Source organism: Cyprinodon tularosa, unplaced genomic scaffold, assembly GCF_016077235.1.
Source record: "Cyprinodon tularosa strain WSP-4 unplaced genomic scaffold, ASM1607723v1 ctg706, whole genome shotgun sequence".
Lineage (NCBI taxonomy): Eukaryota > Metazoa > Chordata > Actinopteri > Cyprinodontiformes > Cyprinodontidae > Cyprinodon > Cyprinodon tularosa.
This window is the reverse complement of record NW_024039459.1, coordinates 225987-242788: the sequence shown is the minus strand read 5'-3', so window position 1 is coordinate 242788 and position 16802 is coordinate 225987. Positions and strand designations below refer to the sequence as shown.

At 48.7% G+C, this 16802-nt stretch overlaps 1 protein-coding gene across 1 annotated transcript; it reads left to right on the top strand.

Moving 5' to 3' along the window:
- The first annotated feature begins 3051 nt into the window (after positions 1-3051).
- ncdn (neurochondrin) lies at positions 3052-15205 on the top strand. The gene is made up of 5 exons (XM_038268631.1): positions 3052-3381; positions 6839-7817; positions 8051-8308; positions 8607-8798; positions 14701-15205. Exons 1-5 carry the CDS (start codon positions 3235-3237, stop codon positions 15147-15149), a joined length of 2025 nt encoding a protein of 674 aa, XP_038124559.1. The 5' UTR covers positions 3052-3234; the 3' UTR covers positions 15150-15205.
- The last annotated feature ends 1597 nt before the right edge of the window (positions 15206-16802 follow it).

The following is a 16802-nucleotide window of genomic DNA, read 5'->3' as shown; positions in this document are numbered from 1 at the left end:
TCAGGACTCTGACTTTAATCTCAGAACTCTGACTTTAATCTCAGAACTCTGACTTTAATCTCAGGACTCTGACTTTAATCTCAGAACTCTGACTTTAATCTCAGAACTCTGACTTTAATCTCAGAACTCTGACTTTAATCTCAGAACTCTGACTTTAATCTCAGAACTCTGACTTTAATCTCAGAACTCTGACTTTAATCTCAGAACTCTGACTTTAATCTCAGGACTCTGACTTTAATCTCAGAACTCTGACTTTAATCTCAGGATTCTGACTTTAATCTCAGAACTCTGACTTTAATCTCAGGACTCTGACTTTAATCTCAGAACTCTGACTTTAATCTCAGAACTCTGACTTTAATCTCAGAACTCTGACTTTAATCTCAGAACTCTGACTTTAATCTCAGAACTCTGACTTTAATCTCAGAACTCTGACTTTAATCTCAGGACTCTGACTTTAATCTCAGAACTCTGACTTTAATCTCAGGATTCTGACTTTAATCTCAGAACTCTGACTTTAATCTCAGAACTCTGACTTTAATCTCAGGACTCTGACTTTAATCTCAGAACTCTGACTTTAATCTCAGAACTCTGACTTTAATCTCAGAACTCTGACTTTAATCTCAGAACTCTGACTTTAATCTCAGAACTCTGACTTTAATCTCAGGACTCTGACTTTAATCTCAGAACTCTGACTTTAATCTCAGGATTCTGACTTTAATCTCAGAACTCTGACTTTAATCTCAGGACTCTGACTTTAATCTCAGAACTCTGACTTTAATCTCAGAACTCTGACTTTAATCTCAGAACTCTGACTTTAATCTCAGAACTCTGACTTTAATCTCAGAACTCTGACTTTAATCTCAGGACTCTGACTTTAATCTCAGGATTCTGACTTTAATCTCAGGATTCTGACTTTAATCTCAGGATTCTGACTTTAATCTCAGGATTCTGACTTTAATCTCAGAACTCTGACTTTAATCTCAGAACTCTGACTTTAATCTCAGAACTCTGACTTTAATCTCAGAACTCTGACTTTAATCTCAGAACTCTGACTTTAATCTCAGAACTCTGACTTTAATCTCAGAACTCTGACTTTAATCTCAGAACTCTGACTTTAATCTCAGGATTCTGACTTTAATCTCAGAACTCTGACTTTAATCTCAGAACTCTGACTTTAATCTCAGAACTCTGACTTTAATCTCAGAACTCTGACTTTAATCTCAGAACTCTGACTTTAATCTCAGAACTCTGACTTTAATCTCAGAACTCTGACTTTAATCTCAGAACTCTGACTTTAATCTCAGGACTCTGACTTTAATCTCAGAACTCTGACTTTAATCTCAGAACTCTGACTTTAATCTCAGGACTCTGACTTTAATCTCAGAACTCTGACTTTAATCTCAGGATTCTGACTTTAATCTCAGGATTCTGACTTTAATCTCAGGATTCTGACTGAATTCTGTCAGCTAACAAACATGTTAGCATCCAGCCGTAGTCGTGTCTGTTTTAGAGACTCTTGTTTTAATCTCCTTCTGCTCTTCCATTAATCAAACAGCATCAGCAGGGATCCTCAGGGACGGAAAAGTCTCCTAATTCCATCATTTTCCGTCAAAGTGTTCCTGTTCCTCTCAAACAACTGAAGCTGAGAGCTCCACATCTCTGCCTTCATGGAGACCATCTACATTAAGATCCACAATTCTCAGATTAAAGTCAGAATTCTGAGAAAAAAAGTGAAATAATATTAAAAAATCTTTTTTTTTTTCAGTGGCCCTCATCGTTTTCCATAAAACGCGGCCAACAGTAGCAGAAGATGATTGTGGACGTTTGACCCCTCTGAGTATGGAAGCAAATCGTTACCGTATTTCAAATGAAAAAGCATTTCTGAAATGAAGAATGTGGCAGCATCGTTTGACTCATAAATGAAATTAGTAATCAATCATCCTATTTGCATTTTCATTTTCTTCTTTAAGGCTGCACATTTTATGCCATAATCAAAGAGAAAACACAGCGGACATTGCTTTTTCGTTTCCGTGGTCTGCCAGCAAAGTACCGTCCACAACTCAAAAACGAGAAAGCATTCTGAGCGGCGGGTGCAGCAGAGTGACGTCAGCAGCTGCTCTTCCTCAGGTCCTTGCTGACCGGGCTACCCATCTTGTTCGGTAGGGGGCGCTGTGCACGTCTGCATTGCATTACATTGTAAGCATGCCGCTGGGACACTGCTTGAATTGCCGGGTCTGACTATCGGGACGCACTGAATGACCACAATGACCAAAACAGTGGCAGAGCTAATGAGGGTAATGCAATGCAGATGTGCACAGCGCCCCCTAAAAAGGTTGAACTAATGATTGATTACTAATTTTCTGTATGAGTCAAGTAATGCAGCCACATTCTTAAAATGAAAAAGCATTTCTGGAAATGCTTTTTCATTTTCAAATTTTACATTTCAAATTGAATTTTGAGATGTATTTGCTGGGGTACATTGTGAAAAATAAATCTCAAATGTCTTTTTCATTTTAATTAAGTAAAAGGATGAGAGGTGTTAAAGAAGAAAATTAAAATGCAAACAGGATTATTGATTACTAATTTCATTTATGAGTCAAACGATGCAGCCACATTCTTAAAATAAAAAAGCATTTCAGAAATGCTTTTTCATTTGAAATATGGTAACGATTTGCTTCCATACCTGAGTCCCTGTACAGTCACTGGTTCCCTTCCTTGCCGTCAGCCGGAAGGCCACTTGGGAAAAAGAGACGATGTGAGAGGAGAACTCTTGAACGCCGCCTTTGGGAATGGGTCGGTTATCTGGTTTATCACATCGTTACGGGCTTTATGTAGACCGCCGTTTCTCAGCTCGGTGTATTTCATCTTTCCTGTTTAAGGACCAGTGAAATCCCGCCCTGTTAGCCCTTTCTAACCCGGCTAACGCGCCGGCAGGAGAATGGTGCTAACCCAGTCAATGCACCGTTTTCATAGCGCTGTTTAAAATGGCGCCCTGACTTTATAACAAGTCGTGCTGTGATTGGTCCTTGGTAAGTAACGGCGGTTTTTATTGGTCCCTGACGGTTTATTTTGACAGACGGCTTCGCTCACCTGCTCCTGCGTGTTGGAGAAGTTTAAGCTCAGAAAGTTAAAGACTGAAAACCCTTTTTCCTGTCAGCTTTAACACTTTTAGCTCATTTAACCGACAGCGGCTGTTGTTCCTGGTTGCTAGGGTTACCCGTTACCAGGGTTACTATGGCTGACCAGGCTGCTGAAGAAGATGAGCAGGGAGTAGCAGAAGGAGGATCTCTCACTGAAGCCCAGAGACAGATGTTGGACAGATGTCTGCACGCGCTCAGGCACGCCAAGAATGATAGCCAGACGTTAGCTGCGCTGCTGCTGGTGAGTTCTGAGGGGCGGGGCATAGGGACACCTGGACAGGTTACCTGAAAGATGGTGGGAAGCAGGAGAGAAGTCCTGATTTCACAGGGAGAACTGCTAGCTCACAGAGAAAGAAGCTGCTAGCTCAGAGGGGGAACCCGCTAGCTCAGAGGGGGGAACCCGCTAGCTCAGAGGGGGAACCCGCTAGCTCAGAGGGGGGAACCCCCTAGCTCAGAGGGGGGAACCTGCTAGCTCAGAGGGGGAACCCGCTAGCTCAGAGGGGGAACCAGCTAGCTCAGAGGGGGAACCCGCTAGCTCAGAGGGGGAACCAGCTAGCTCAGAGGGGGAACCCGCTAGCTCAGAGGGGGGAACCCCCTAGCTCAGAGGGGGGAACCTGCTAGCTCAGAGGGGGAACCCGCTAGCTCAGAGGGGGAACCAGCTAGCTCAGAGGGAACCTGCTAGCTTAGAGGGAACCTGCTAGCTTAGAGAGGGGGAACCCGCTAGCTCAGAGGGGGAACCAGCTAGCTCAGAGGGGGAACCCGCTAGCTCAGAGGGGGGAACCCCCTAGCTCAGAGGGGGGAACCTGCTAGCTCAGAGGGGGAACCCGCTAACTCAGAGGGGGAACCAGCTAGCTCAGAGGGAACCTGCTAGCTTAGAGGGAACCTGCTAGCTTAGAGAGGGGGAACCCGCTAGCTCAGAGGGAACCTGCTAGCTAACAGAAGGAACCCGCTAGTTCAGAGGGAACCCCCTAGCTCAGAGAGGGGGAACCTGCTAGCTAACAGAGGGAACCCGCTAGCTCAGAGGGGGAACCAGCTAGCTCAGAGGGGGAACCCGCTAGCTCAGAGGGGGGAACCCCCTAGCTCAGAGGGGGGAACCTGCTAGCTCAGAGGGGGAACCCGCTAACTCAGAGGGGGAACCAGCTAGCTCAGAGGGAACCTGCTAGCTTAGAGGGAACCTGCTAGCTTAGAGAGGGGGAACCCGCTAGCTCAGAGGGAACCTGCTAGCTAACAGAAGGAACCCGCTAGTTCAGAGGGAACCCCCTAGCTCAGAGAGGGGGAACCTGCTAGCTAACAGAGGGAACCCGCTAGCTCAGAGAGGGGGAACCCGCTAGCTAACACAGGGAACCCGCTAGCTCAGAGAGGGGGAACCCGCTAGCTAACAGAGAGAACCCGCTAGCTCAGAGGGGGAACCCGCTAGCTCAGAGAGGGGGAACCTGCTAGCTCAGAGAGGGGGAACCCGCTAGCTAACAGAGGGAACCTGCTAGCTCAGAGGGAACCTGCTAGCTCAGAGAGGGGGAACCTGCTAGCTCAGAGGGGGAACCCGCTAGCTCAGAGAGGGGGAACCCGCTAGCTCAGAGAGGGGGAACCCGCTAGCTAACAGAGGGAACCTGCTAGCTCAGAGGGAACCCGCTAGCTCAGAGGGGGAACCTGTCTTTCCAACCATCCTGCCATGCTGCTCTGGATCAAACACACCATCTTCATCATCATCGTGAAGGTGACATCATCATTAGCTAAAGGCAGATCGCTTTGAGGTTTGACCCCGTTGCTCGGTTCCAGTTTCAGAAGCCGCTGGTTCTGGTCCGACCCGTTAACTGTTGACCCGTCTGCAGAAACGGAGCAGTTGGGGTTAAATTGAAGCCAGATTCTGTGATGGTTAGCTCTGTGTTCCATTAAGCCAGGCGTACACTGGGCCCTTTACAGGCCGACTTCCAGCCTGATGGTGCATGGTGACCAGGGGGTAAGGGGGGGCGATCAGCCTCTAACGACCGCCCCCCCATCAGGAATATTAAGGTTGAGAGAAAATCAAACATGTTTGAAATTTAGTCGGCCGTCGTAAGGCGGTGGTGGACAAATCACTCAGGGCCGGATCTATCAAAGGTTTGCGTGTATAAAAACGTAAGCTATTTCACTGCGCACGCTAAAAAAAGTACAAACTGATCTATCAACAGCGTGCTAAAAGGATTTGGTCTTTAAAACGTGCTAAATAGCGCCTCTTATCCATTTAGTACTTTTTCTGCTATGAATATGCAATATGGGGCGTTCACACGCAAAAGTGCGTCTTGTGGGAGGAGAACATGTAAATATATTAATTTAGCACTCGCAAAGTGATTTATTAAACCTGAAAGCAATTTTGCTAACGGTATCTGACTCTATATTTAACACGTTTCAAAAGAAGGTGCAAATGGTCTGTATGCGTAATTGCGCACACATGGCAGCGGTTATTGTCGCAAGAAGGAGACATGGAAATGAAGCAAGGAGACGCAGAGAACGCATTTTTTCACTCCGTGTGAATATTTTTGGAATGAACGAGGAAACGATCAAAACATATCGTTTATCCAGCATTGCCATTTTGGAGCTGCAATTCCAGTGATTTGCTCCTCACAGCGCGTCAGCTGTACTTGTTCCTCAATGCTGGTCAGAGGCATCTCATCTACTGTGCCCCCTCCTCTTTTGTTCGCAGATGTTTTGTTATATGCCAGTTTTTCTTTGGTTCGCCTTCTAATATCCTGGTATCTTCTTTTACTTCATCCACTGTTCGCAAGGTTTCACCAACAGCGTTTACTTTATTACAGATTTGTTCACATATAGCGTTCCTCTGTGTGACAGTCACACTTCTTTGCTGTAGCTCACTTAAATGTTTGTTGGTTTCATCCACCAATACCTCCATTTCCATGGGGTCGACTTTCCTTTTGCGCTTTCTGCTGTCCAAACTCGCCATGCCGCAAACCACAAAACGCGCAAAACCCTCATTTAAATAGGGCGTCTCCAACAGTTTTGCACCTGCCACCAGTTACGCAATCGCTCTTGTTAAATCATCCCCAAACCATGGTCCAGCCCCTCGCGCAAAATTCCAGTTTGCGAGCGCAAATTACTGCACGCAAAATTGGATCTTGATAAATCCGGCCTTCAGTGGGAAAACAAGGATTCTTCTTCTTCTTCCCCTCAGATGTAAACCCAGCAGCATGGCGGGGGGGCAATGATTGAAATGGAGTTCTTCCTGTCAAACTGACAGACCGTAGTAGCCACGTTAGCTCAGCCATGTCTTTGTCCAAATACGTCGTCTCCTTTTCTCTTTAGGGCTTTCAGCACTAAATCGCCCAAATATCCAAGGCAGCGCGTTTCACTCTAGTGAGCTTCATGTTCCTCTGCTACTGGTTTGGCTTCCAGATAGACGAGTCCCAGTAGCGCCATCTCACTGCGGAGCCGAGTCCCACCTGGTGTTTAGACGTACGGAGTGAGCAGGTAGATGGCATCAGAGCGTCGGGTTGCGCAGACATCATGAGCTGCAGCTGCGTGCAACCCATGAAGAAATGGCAGATTGTACGCCCGGCTGTAATCAGGTCTTGGGGTTCTTCAAAGAGGCAGAGTTCTGCCTCCAGGTCCATGGTGGTAGTCCGGTTCTGACTCCATCCATGTCCTGTACGGTGCTAACTGGACCTGGAGCGGTGGGTTCTGTTCTGACTCTGTTCTCTCTGCAGATGACCCGCCTGTGCCCGGCCAACCAGCTGGATAAATCCACCGTACGGCGCATCTTTGACGCGGTGGGCCTAAACCTGCTGGCCCGGCTCCTGGTGACGGCCGTTCGGGGGGCCGACGGATCAGCTCTGCCCCCCCAGGAGCTGCTCTCTCTGGGCGCGGCTCTGCTCGCCGCCCTGAGCGCAGACCCCGTCATGGCCGCCCACCCCCAGCTGCTTGCCACCGTTCCCCTGCTGCTGGACCTCCTGGCCGACGGGTGGGTGTGTCACCAGCAGAACCGGGCCGGGGTCGGCCCAGAGGACCTTCCCAGAGGGCCCAATGAGGCGAGGAGGAGGAGGAGTTCTGCTGGGGATGAAGGCAGCGATGCAGACGGGTCTGCAGCCTCCAGACTGGAGCAGGCCGTGGCTGCTGACTGCTTCCAGGTTCTGACGGCTGTGTGCGCTCTACCCAGGGGCCCCGAGCAGCTCCTGAACCGGGGGGCCGTCCCTGCTCTGTGCCGGGCCGTGGAACAGAACCGGACCCCGACCCACCAGAGGGCGCTCTCCCTTCTCGGGATCCTGCTCTGCAGTAAAGCCAAAGAGAAAGCCTGGAGGAACCACCAAGCAGAGCTCCTGTCTCTGCTGCTCCGACTCTCCAGAGACTTGCTCCGGTCGGCGGACCTGAGCCGCTTCCAGATGTGCTCCTCCTTGGTGGTGTTCCTGCCCCCCGCAGGCGTGGCGTCGCAGAGCGAGGAGCTGAAGGAGGCGGTAAGCAGCGTGTGGGCGGCGCTCAGACCCATGCTGCAGGCCAAGTTAACGCCCAAACAGATGGGCCCGGTTCTGGTCCTCGGTGCCTGCTTACTGGACCTGTACGGCTGGGAGTCGGCTGGTTCACCCAAGTTCTGCTGCCTGCTGGTGAACCGGGCCTGCGTGGAGGTCAGGATGGCTTTGGAAGAACCTCCTGGGAACGATCTGAGCGCAGAGCTGCAGAACACGCTCACAGGTACAGTCTCCGTCCTTCTGGGTTATATTGGTTCTGGAACCAGAGGAAGTAGGTTTTACTGGGAAGATCCGGATATTATTGGACCGTCTGAAGCTCAGCCGGTCAGAACCACGCGCTCCGGCCTTCGTGGTTCTGCAGACTGAACCCAAACGGACCCGACCGGTTCCAGTTAGAGCATTCAGAGGGAGCGGTTGGTCCTTCATGGTAATTTAGCAGACTCTTCCCCTCTGCAGGATGTTACCGCATCATGGAGGCCGCCATGGAGCAGGCCTGCACCTCCTTAGACGCGGCGCCGCCTCCCGGCTCCTCCCTCAGCCTGCAGCAGAGCCAGCAGGTCCTCGGGGTTCTGCAGGAGGCCTTCTCCGCCGTCATGTTCCACCTGCAGCAGGTCGGATCAGCTCCTCGTCTGCCGGCGGTGCTTCTGGGCGCGCTCAGACTGACGCCTCTCGTCTTCCCTCAGGGTGGACCCAAAGTTTCCTTTCCTCCTTTGTGTTGGTCACAGAGCTCCCCTGCCTCGTTTGGTGGATAGGAGCTCCTGCCTTTAAAGGGAAATCAGGCGCCCCTTGCCTTTTTGGTAAATTCCGAAGCCTTTTCCCCCTTTAGGGAAGGACCCCCTGCCGGGCCTTTATTGGTTTGCCCAGGTTGTCCTCCTTTAGGTTTGGGAAAAGGAGCCCCGGGCCTCCAGGGAAAAGGGCTCCGTCCCATTTAACCAGGAGCCCCGCATTTATTGGTTAAATCAAGCGCCTCCGCCCCCTTTTTAGGTTAATCCCTGCTCTTTTCCCCTTTAAGGGACGCTCCGAGTTCTGTCCTTTTGGGAACCCAAGCTCCTGTTCTGGTGGTTTGAACCGGAACCCGGGTCTCCTAGGGGGCAGGAGTCTGTTCCCGTTGACCAGGAGTCCCCATTGGGAAAACGGGGCTCCGCCCTCCTTCATTTTCGGGAGTTTGACAGGGAGAATCAGGACCCTGCCGCCAGGGAAACGGGTTTCCGGGTTCCTTTCCCCGTTTTGAATCGGGCCCTTCCTCTTTTATGGAAAGGATCCTGTTTCCCCCAGGGGGGAAAGGCCCCCCCCTTTAGATTTTGAATGGGCTTTTCCTTTTGGTTAATAGAGCCCGCCTCCTGGTTAGCGGGGCCCTTTCCTCTTTGTGGTGAATCCAGCTCCGGGTTCAATTAGTGGTTGACTCCAACCTTCCGTCTCCTTTTAGTGTTGTTTGGAAGAACATCAGCCCCTTGTGATGGTTGATCCAGGGTTTTCCCCCTTTTGGGTGAATCCGGAGCCCTTTTCCCCTTTTTTGGTTTAACCCAGAGCTTGTCTTGTCTGGTTAATCAGGAGCCTTTCCTCTTTATGGGAAAAACCGTCATTTAATGTTGAACAGAAACTCGTTTCCCCCTTAGGGTGAATCCAACGTTTTTCTTTTGGGGTTTAAATCCGGAAAAGTCCGTTTTATTTAGTGGGGGGAAATAAAGGGGTTCCTGTTCCCTCCTTCAAAATCTTGGAGCTTTTTTCCTTAAGTGGTTGGGAATCAGGGCTCTGCCCCCTTTTGGCCCCGGAGCTCCTGTTCCTCCTTTAGTGGTTGAATCCAGGAGCCCCTGTTCCTCCTTTAATGGTTTGAACCCAGGAGCTCCTGTTCCTCCTTTATTGGTTGAATCCAGAAGCTCCTGTTCCTCCTTTAATGGTTGAATCCAGGAGCTCCTGTTCCTCCTTTATGGTTGAATCCAGGAGCTCCTGTTCCTCCTTTAGTGGTTGAATCCAGGAGCTCCTGTTCCTCCTTTAGTGGTTGAATCCAGAAGCTCCTGTTCCTCCTTTAGTGGTTGAATCCAGAAGCTCCTGTTCCTCCTTTAGTGGTTGAATCCAGAAGCTCCTGTTCCTCCTTTAGTGGTTGAATCCAGAAGCTCCTGTTCCTCCTTTAATGGTTGAATCCAGGAGCTCCTGTTCCTCCTTTATTGGTTGAATCCAGGAAGCTCCTGTTCCTCCTTTAGTGGTTGAATCCAGGAGCTCCTGTTCCTCCTTTAGTGGTTGAATCCAGGAGCTCCTGTTCCTCCTTTAGTGGTTGAATCCAGGAGCTCCTGTTCCTCCTTTAGTGGTTGAATCCAGAGCTCCTGTTCCTCCTTTAGTGGTTGAATCCAGGAGCTCCTGTTCCTCCTTTAGTGGTTGAATCCAGAAGCTCCTGTTCCTCCTTTAGTGGTTGAATCCAGAAGCTCCTGTTCCTCCTTTAGTGGTTGAATCCAGGAGCTCCTGTTCCTCCTTTAGTGGTTGAATCCAGAAGCTCCTGTTCCTCCTTTAGTGGTTGAATCCAGAAGCTCCTGTTCCTCCTTTAATGGTTGAATCCAGGAGCTCCTGTTCCTCCTTTAGTGGTTGAATCCAGAAGCTCCTGTTCCTCCTTTAGTGGTTGAATCCAGAAGCTCCTGTTCCTCCTTTAGTGGTTGAATCCAGGAGCTCCTGTTCCTCCTTTAATGGTTGAATCCAGGAGCTCCTGTTCCTCCTTTAGTGGTTGAATCCAGGAGCTCCTGTTCCTCCTTTAGTGGTTGAATCCAGAAGCTCCTGTTCCTCCTTTAGTGGTTGAATCCAGAAGCTCCTGTTCCTCCTTTATTGGTTGAATCCAGAAGCTCCTGTTCCTCCTTTAGTGGTTGAATCCAGGAGCTCCTGTTCCTCCTTTAGTGGTTGAATCCAGAGCTCCTGTTCCTCCTTTAGTGGTTGAATCCAGAAGCTCCTGTTCCTCCTTTAGTGGTTGAATCCAGGAGCTCCTGTTCCTCCTTTAGTGGTTGAATCCAGAGCTCCTGTTCCTCCTTTAGTGGTTGAATCCAGAAGCTCCTGTTCCTCCTTTATTGGTTGAATCCAGGAGCTCCTGTTCCTCCTTTAGTGGTTGAATCCAGGAGCTCCTGTTCCTCCTTTAGTGGTTGAATCCAGAAGCTCCTGTTCCTCCTTTAGTGGTTGAATCCAGGAGCTCCTGTTCCTCCTTTATTGGTTGAATCCAGGAGCTCCTGTTCCTCCTTTAGTGGTTGAATCCAGGAGCTCCTGTTCCTCCTTTAGTGGTTGAATCCAGGAGCTCCTGTTCCTCCTTTATTGGTTGAATCCAGGAGCTCCTGTTCCTCCTTTAGTGGTTGAATCCAGGAGCTCCTGTTCCTCCTTTAGTGGTTGAATCCAGGAGCTCCTGTTCCTCCTTTAGTGGTTGAATCCAGGAGCTCCTGTTCCTCCTTTATTGGTTGAATCCAGGAGCTCCTGTTCCTCCTTTAGTGGTTGAATCCAGGAGCTCCTGTTCCTCCTTTAGTGGTTGAATCCAGGAGCTCCTGTTCCTCCTTTAGTGGTTGAATCCAGGAGCTCCTGTTCCTCCTTTATTGGTTGAATCCAGGAGCTCCTGTTCCTCCTTTAGTGGTTGAATCCAGGAGCTCCTGTTCCTCCTTTAGTGGTTGAATCCAGGAGCTCCTGTTCCTCCTTTAGTGGTTGAATCCAGGAGCTCCTGTTCCTCCTTTAGTGGTTGAATCCAGGAGCTCCTGTTCCTCCTTTAGTGGTTGAATCCAGGAGCTCCTGTTCCTCCTTTAGTGGTTGAATCCAGAAGCTCCTGTTCCTCCTTTAGTGGTTGAATCCAGAGCTCCTGTTCCTCCTTTATTGGTTGAATCCAGGAGCTCCTGTTCCTCCTTTAGTGGTTGAATCCAGAGCTCCTGTTCCTCCTTTAGTGGTTGAATCCAGGAGCTCCTGTTCCTCCTTTAGTGGTTGAATCCAGGAGCTCCTGTTCCTCCTTTAGTGGTTGAATCCAGGAGCTCCTGTTCCTCCTTTAGTGGTTGAATCCAGGAGCTCCTGTTCCTCCTTTAGTGGTTGAATCCAGGAGCTCCTGTTCCTCCTTTAGTGGTTGAATCCAGGAGCTCCTGTTCCTCCTTTAGTGGTTGAATCCAGGAGCTCCTGTTCCTCCTTTAGTGGTTGAATCCAGAAGCTCCTGTTCCTCCTTTAGTGGTTGAATCCAGGAGCTCCTGTTCCTCCTTTAGTGGTTGAATCCAGAGCTCCTGTTCCTCCTTTAGTGGTTGAATCCAGGAGCTCCTGTTCCTCCTTTAGTGGTTGAATCCAGAAGCTCCTGTTCCTCCTTTAGTGGTTGAATCCAGAAGCTCCTGTTCCTCCTTTATTGGTTGAATCCAGGAGCTCCTGTTCCTCCTTTAGTGGTTGAATCCAGGAGCTCCTGTTCCTCCTTTAGTGGTTGAATCCAGGAGCTCCTGTTCCTCCTTTATTGGTTGAATCCAGGAGCTCCTGTTCCTCCTTTAGTGGTTGAATCCAGGAGCTCCTGTTCCTCCTTTAGTGGTTGAATCCAGGAGCTCCTGTTCCTCCTTTAGTGGTTGAATCCAGAGCTCCTGTTCCTCCTTTAGTGGTTGAATCCAGAAGCTCCTGTTCCTCCTTTATTGGTTGAATCCAGGAGCTCCTGTTCCTCCTTTAGTGGTTGAATCCAGGAGCTCCTGTTCCTCCTTTAGTGGTTGAATCCAGGAGCTCCTGTTCCTCCTTTAGTGGTTGAATCCAGGAGCTCCTGTTCCTCCTTTAGTGGTTGAATCCAGAAGCTCCTGTTCCTCCTTTAGTGGTTGAATCCAGGAAGCTCCTGTTCCTCCTTTATTGGTTGAATCCAGGAGCTCCTGTTCCTCCTTTAGTGGTTGAATCCAGGAGCTCCTGTTCCTCCTTTAGTGGTTGAATCCAGGAGCTCCTGTTCCTCCTTTAGTGGTTGAATCCAGGAGCTCCTGTTCCTCCTTTATTGGTTGAATCCAGGAGCTCCTGTTCCTCCTTTAGTGGTTGAATCCAGGAAGCTCCTGTTCCTCCTTTAGTGGTTGAATCCAGAGCTCCTGTTCCTCCTTTATTGGTTGAATCCAGAAGCTCCTGTTCCTCCTTTAGTGGTTGAATCCAGAAGCTCCTGTTCCTCCTTTAGTGGTTGAATCCAGGAGCTCCTGTTCCTCCTTTAGTGGTTGAATCCAGAAGCTCCTGTTCCTCCTTTAGTGGTTGAATCCAGGAGCTCCTGTTCCTCCTTTAGTGGTTGAATCCAGAGCTCCTGTTCCTCCTTTAGTGGTTGAATCCAGAGCTCCTGTTCCTCCTTTAGTGGTTGAATCCAGAAGCTCCTGTTCCTCCTTTAGTGGTTGAATCCAGAAGCTCCTGTTCCTCCTTTAGTGGTTGAATCCAGAGCTCCTGTTCCTCCTTTAGTGGTTGAATCCAGGAGCTCCTGTTCCTCCTTTAGTGGTTGAATCCAGGAGCTCCTGTTCCTCCTTTAATGGTTGAATCCAGAAGCTCCTGTTCCTCCTTTATTGGTTGAATCCAGGAGCTCCTGTTCCTCCTTTAGTGGTTGAATCCAGGAGCTCCTGTTCCTCCTTTAGTGGTTGAATCCAGGAGCTCCTGTTCCTCCTTTAGTGGTTGAATCCAGAAGCTCCTGTTCCTCCTTTAGTGGTTGAATCCAGAAGCTCCTGTTCCTCCTTTAGTGGTTGAATCCAGAAGCTCCTGTTCCTCCTTTAGTGGTTGAATCCAGAAGCTCCTGTTCCTCCTTTAGTGGTTGAATCCAGGAGCTCCTGTTCCTCCTTTAATGGTTGAATCCAGGAGCTCCTGTTCCTCCTTTAATGGTTGAATCCAGGAGCTCCTGTTCCTCCTTTAATGGTTGAATCCAGGAGCTCCTGTTCCTCCTTTAGTGGTTGAATCCAGGAGCTCCTGTTCCTCCTTTAGTGGTTGAATCCAGGAGCTCCTGTTCCTCCTTTAGTGGTTGAATCCAGGAGCTCCTGTTCCTCCTTTATTGGTTGAATCCAGGAGCTCCTGTTCCTCCTTTAGTGGTTGAATCCAGGAGCTCCTGTTCCTCCTTTAGTGGTTGAATCCAGGAGCTCCTGTTCCTCCTTTAGTGGTTGAATCCAGAAGCTCCTGTTCCTCCTTTAGTGGTTGAATCCAGAAGCTCCTGTTCCTCCTTTAGTGGTTGAATCCAGGAGCTCCTGTTCCTCCTTTATTGGTTGAATCCAGGAGCTCCTGTTCCTCCTTTAGTGGTTGAATCCAGGAGCTCCTGTTCCTCCTTTAGTGGTTGAATCCAGGAGCTCCTGTTCCTCCTTTAGTGGTTGAATCCAGGAGCTCCTGTTCCTCCTTTATTGGTTGAATCCAGGAGCTCCTGTTCCTCCTTTAGTGGTTGAATCCAGGAGCTCCTGTTCCTCCTTTATTGGTTGAATCCAGGAGCTCCTGTTCCTCCTTCAGTGGTTGAATCCAGGAGCTCCTGTTCCTCCTTCAGTGGTTGAATCCAGGAGCTCCTGTTCCTCCTTTAATGGTTGAATCCAGAAGCTCCTGTTCCTCCTTTAGTGGTTGAATCCAGGAGCTCCTGTTCCTCCTTCAGTGGTTGAATCCAGGAGCTCCTGTTCCTCCTTCAGTGGTTGAATCCAGGAGCTCCTGTTCCTCCTTTAGTGGTTGAATCCAGGAGCTCCTGTTCCTCCTTTAATGGTTGAATCCAGAAGCTCCTGTTCCTCCTTTATTGGTTGAATCCAGGAGCTCCTGTTCCTCCTTCAGTGGTTGAATCCAGGAGCTCCTGTTCCTCCTTCAGTGGTTGAATCCAGGAGCTCCTGTTCCTCCTTTAATGGTTGAATCCAGGAGCTCCTGTTCCTCCTTTAATGGTTGAATCCAGAAGCTCCTGTTCCTCCTTTAATCCAGCAGAAGCAGCTGATGATCATCCTGATCCACATTTGATCCGTTTTATTGGAGTAGAAGGAGTCGATCAGAGCGATGGTCCTGAAAGTGGAGGTAGAACATAGTGGAGGTAGAACATAGTGGAGGTAGAACATAGTGGAGGTAGAACATAGTGGAGGTAGAACATAGTGGAGGTAGAACAAAGCGAAGGTCCTGGCGGTTCTAGAGCCGACGGATCAGGCGATCCCGTCTCTGAAGGTCCAGGGCTGCTTCAGAACCTCCTGCTGATTTGGATTCTGTGCGTCCCGTTCACCGTGGCTCCTCTCCTCCAGGTCCGGCTGAAGCCGCCCAGAGACGGTTCTTCTCTGCAGCTCTGCGGCTCCTCCAGGGCGCCCTGCGCTCCTCCTCGGGTTCCGGTCCAGTGAGCGACGGCTGGAAGGAGGCGGCGGAGCTGTGGCGTCTGTCCCTGCAGGCCCTGGGAGGCTGCGTCCGGACTCAGCCGTGGATCGTCGCTCTGATCCGAGATGAAGGCTGGCTGAAGCACGGCGTGCTGACGGGGGGCGGCGCCTCACCTGACCCTCAGACCGAGGAAGTTCTGGAGGAGGTTCTGTGTGCCGTGGCGGAGCGCTGCCAGGACTGTCGGCAGGAGATCAGGGAAATGATGAGGAGTGGAGGGGGAGGAGCTCTGAGGATGAAGAGTCTGAGGAAGATGGTGGGAGTTTGAAGATCGGGAGGCGAGATGTTCTCTGTCAAATGATGAATAAAGATTATTTTACTACAGATGCTGATGGTTTCCATCTTTATCAGCAAGAGACACTCCTGATCCACCAGGGGGCGCTCTGAGACCTACCCAGGCAGGGCTGGATTATCAGCCAGTCTGACCACAGACATCATATAGCAGTAGACCCCGCACTGACTGTCGCAGCGTAGGAATTACGGACGCCATCTTGGGGAGGTCGACCTGCTCCCCTAACCTGCAGCTTTAAGCAGAACAGAAGGATGCCTCAGCACTGCAGCATCTTTTAGTTTAGATCTACAGACTGATGACGTCATGATTGGAGGGAGAACTTCCTGAAGGCATCAGAGCTTTGAAGACGTTACTGAATAAACAGCAGATATAGACTACATAGAAAAGAAACTCTGCCGTTACAGCAGCTAGTGGTCACACAATGGTGGACCTTTAAAAAGTGCATACAAATAATAGAATAAGTGACAGTTAGAAATTGTAGAGCTGTAAAGAGAAATAATAAAAAAAAACACCTAAAACTCTGCTAAAACATGGGTAAAAAAAAATTCACATAAAATATAAATTTTATTTTTTTTTTTATTTAACCAGGAAAAAGAGATTAAAAACCTCTTTTTCAGAGTTTTCAGAGATACATTAAATGTAGGGATGCACGATATTGGGATTTTGGCCGATATCCAAAATGCCGATATTTTAAAACTCGTGTAGCCGATAACCGATATCGATACCAATGTTAAAGCTGGACAAAAATAAGTAGTCATTGAAAATAGCAGTTTTGTTATCCATTTCTGACACTTTGAAAAATAATATACTCAAATATATTTTCATATGCTGATATCAAATAGATTTTTAAAAACGCGGTATCGATCTATTTTACTTTCAAAATCTGGTGAAATTTCATCGTTCTGTTACAAACTCTCGTGATATTTTGCAAATTCTTGTGAGATTTTGTTAGTAAAATAGATCGATACCGCGTCAATATATCAACATATAAAAATATGGCAACATTTGGTGAATTTTCGGGGGATTTCGTAGCATAACGATGACATATAGCAATATTAGTAAAAGAGATTGATATGGTGTTTTTAAATGGCAATATATCAGCATATGAAGATATTGGGATATTTTAATGGATCAATATTTTTTCCCTCGTCTTTAGAAGTTTTTAAGTCTGTAAAAAAGAAGTTTTGAGGAAGAAGAAGAAGTATAATTTTTTAGACTTAAGAAACTCAGAAGCTGATCAAATATCGGGTTAAATATCGATGGGGTGGCCGATGTCCGATATTCAGTTTTAAGGCCGATACCGATAGGGGGCCCATTATATCGTGCATCCCTAATTAAATTAAATGACAGGTACATAAAAATCAGCCAGTAAAACAGCAGATCATTGAGGCTGCTTCAAATTCTCTCACTTTCAAGCTTTTAAAGATAAAAACCCTAACTTCCAGTTTGTTTGTAAAAAAAATTCCATGCACAAGGAGCAGCGTAGCTAAAGGTTTCCTCCCCCAGTTCTGTTCGGGCAAAAGCAGCAGAGAGCAGCAGCTGATGGTGGATCTCAGGCAGAAGAAGCCGCGCTTTACTGGGGAAGGAAGGTAGAAACGTTAGAGGGCAGTAATCCATGGAGGGCCTCGG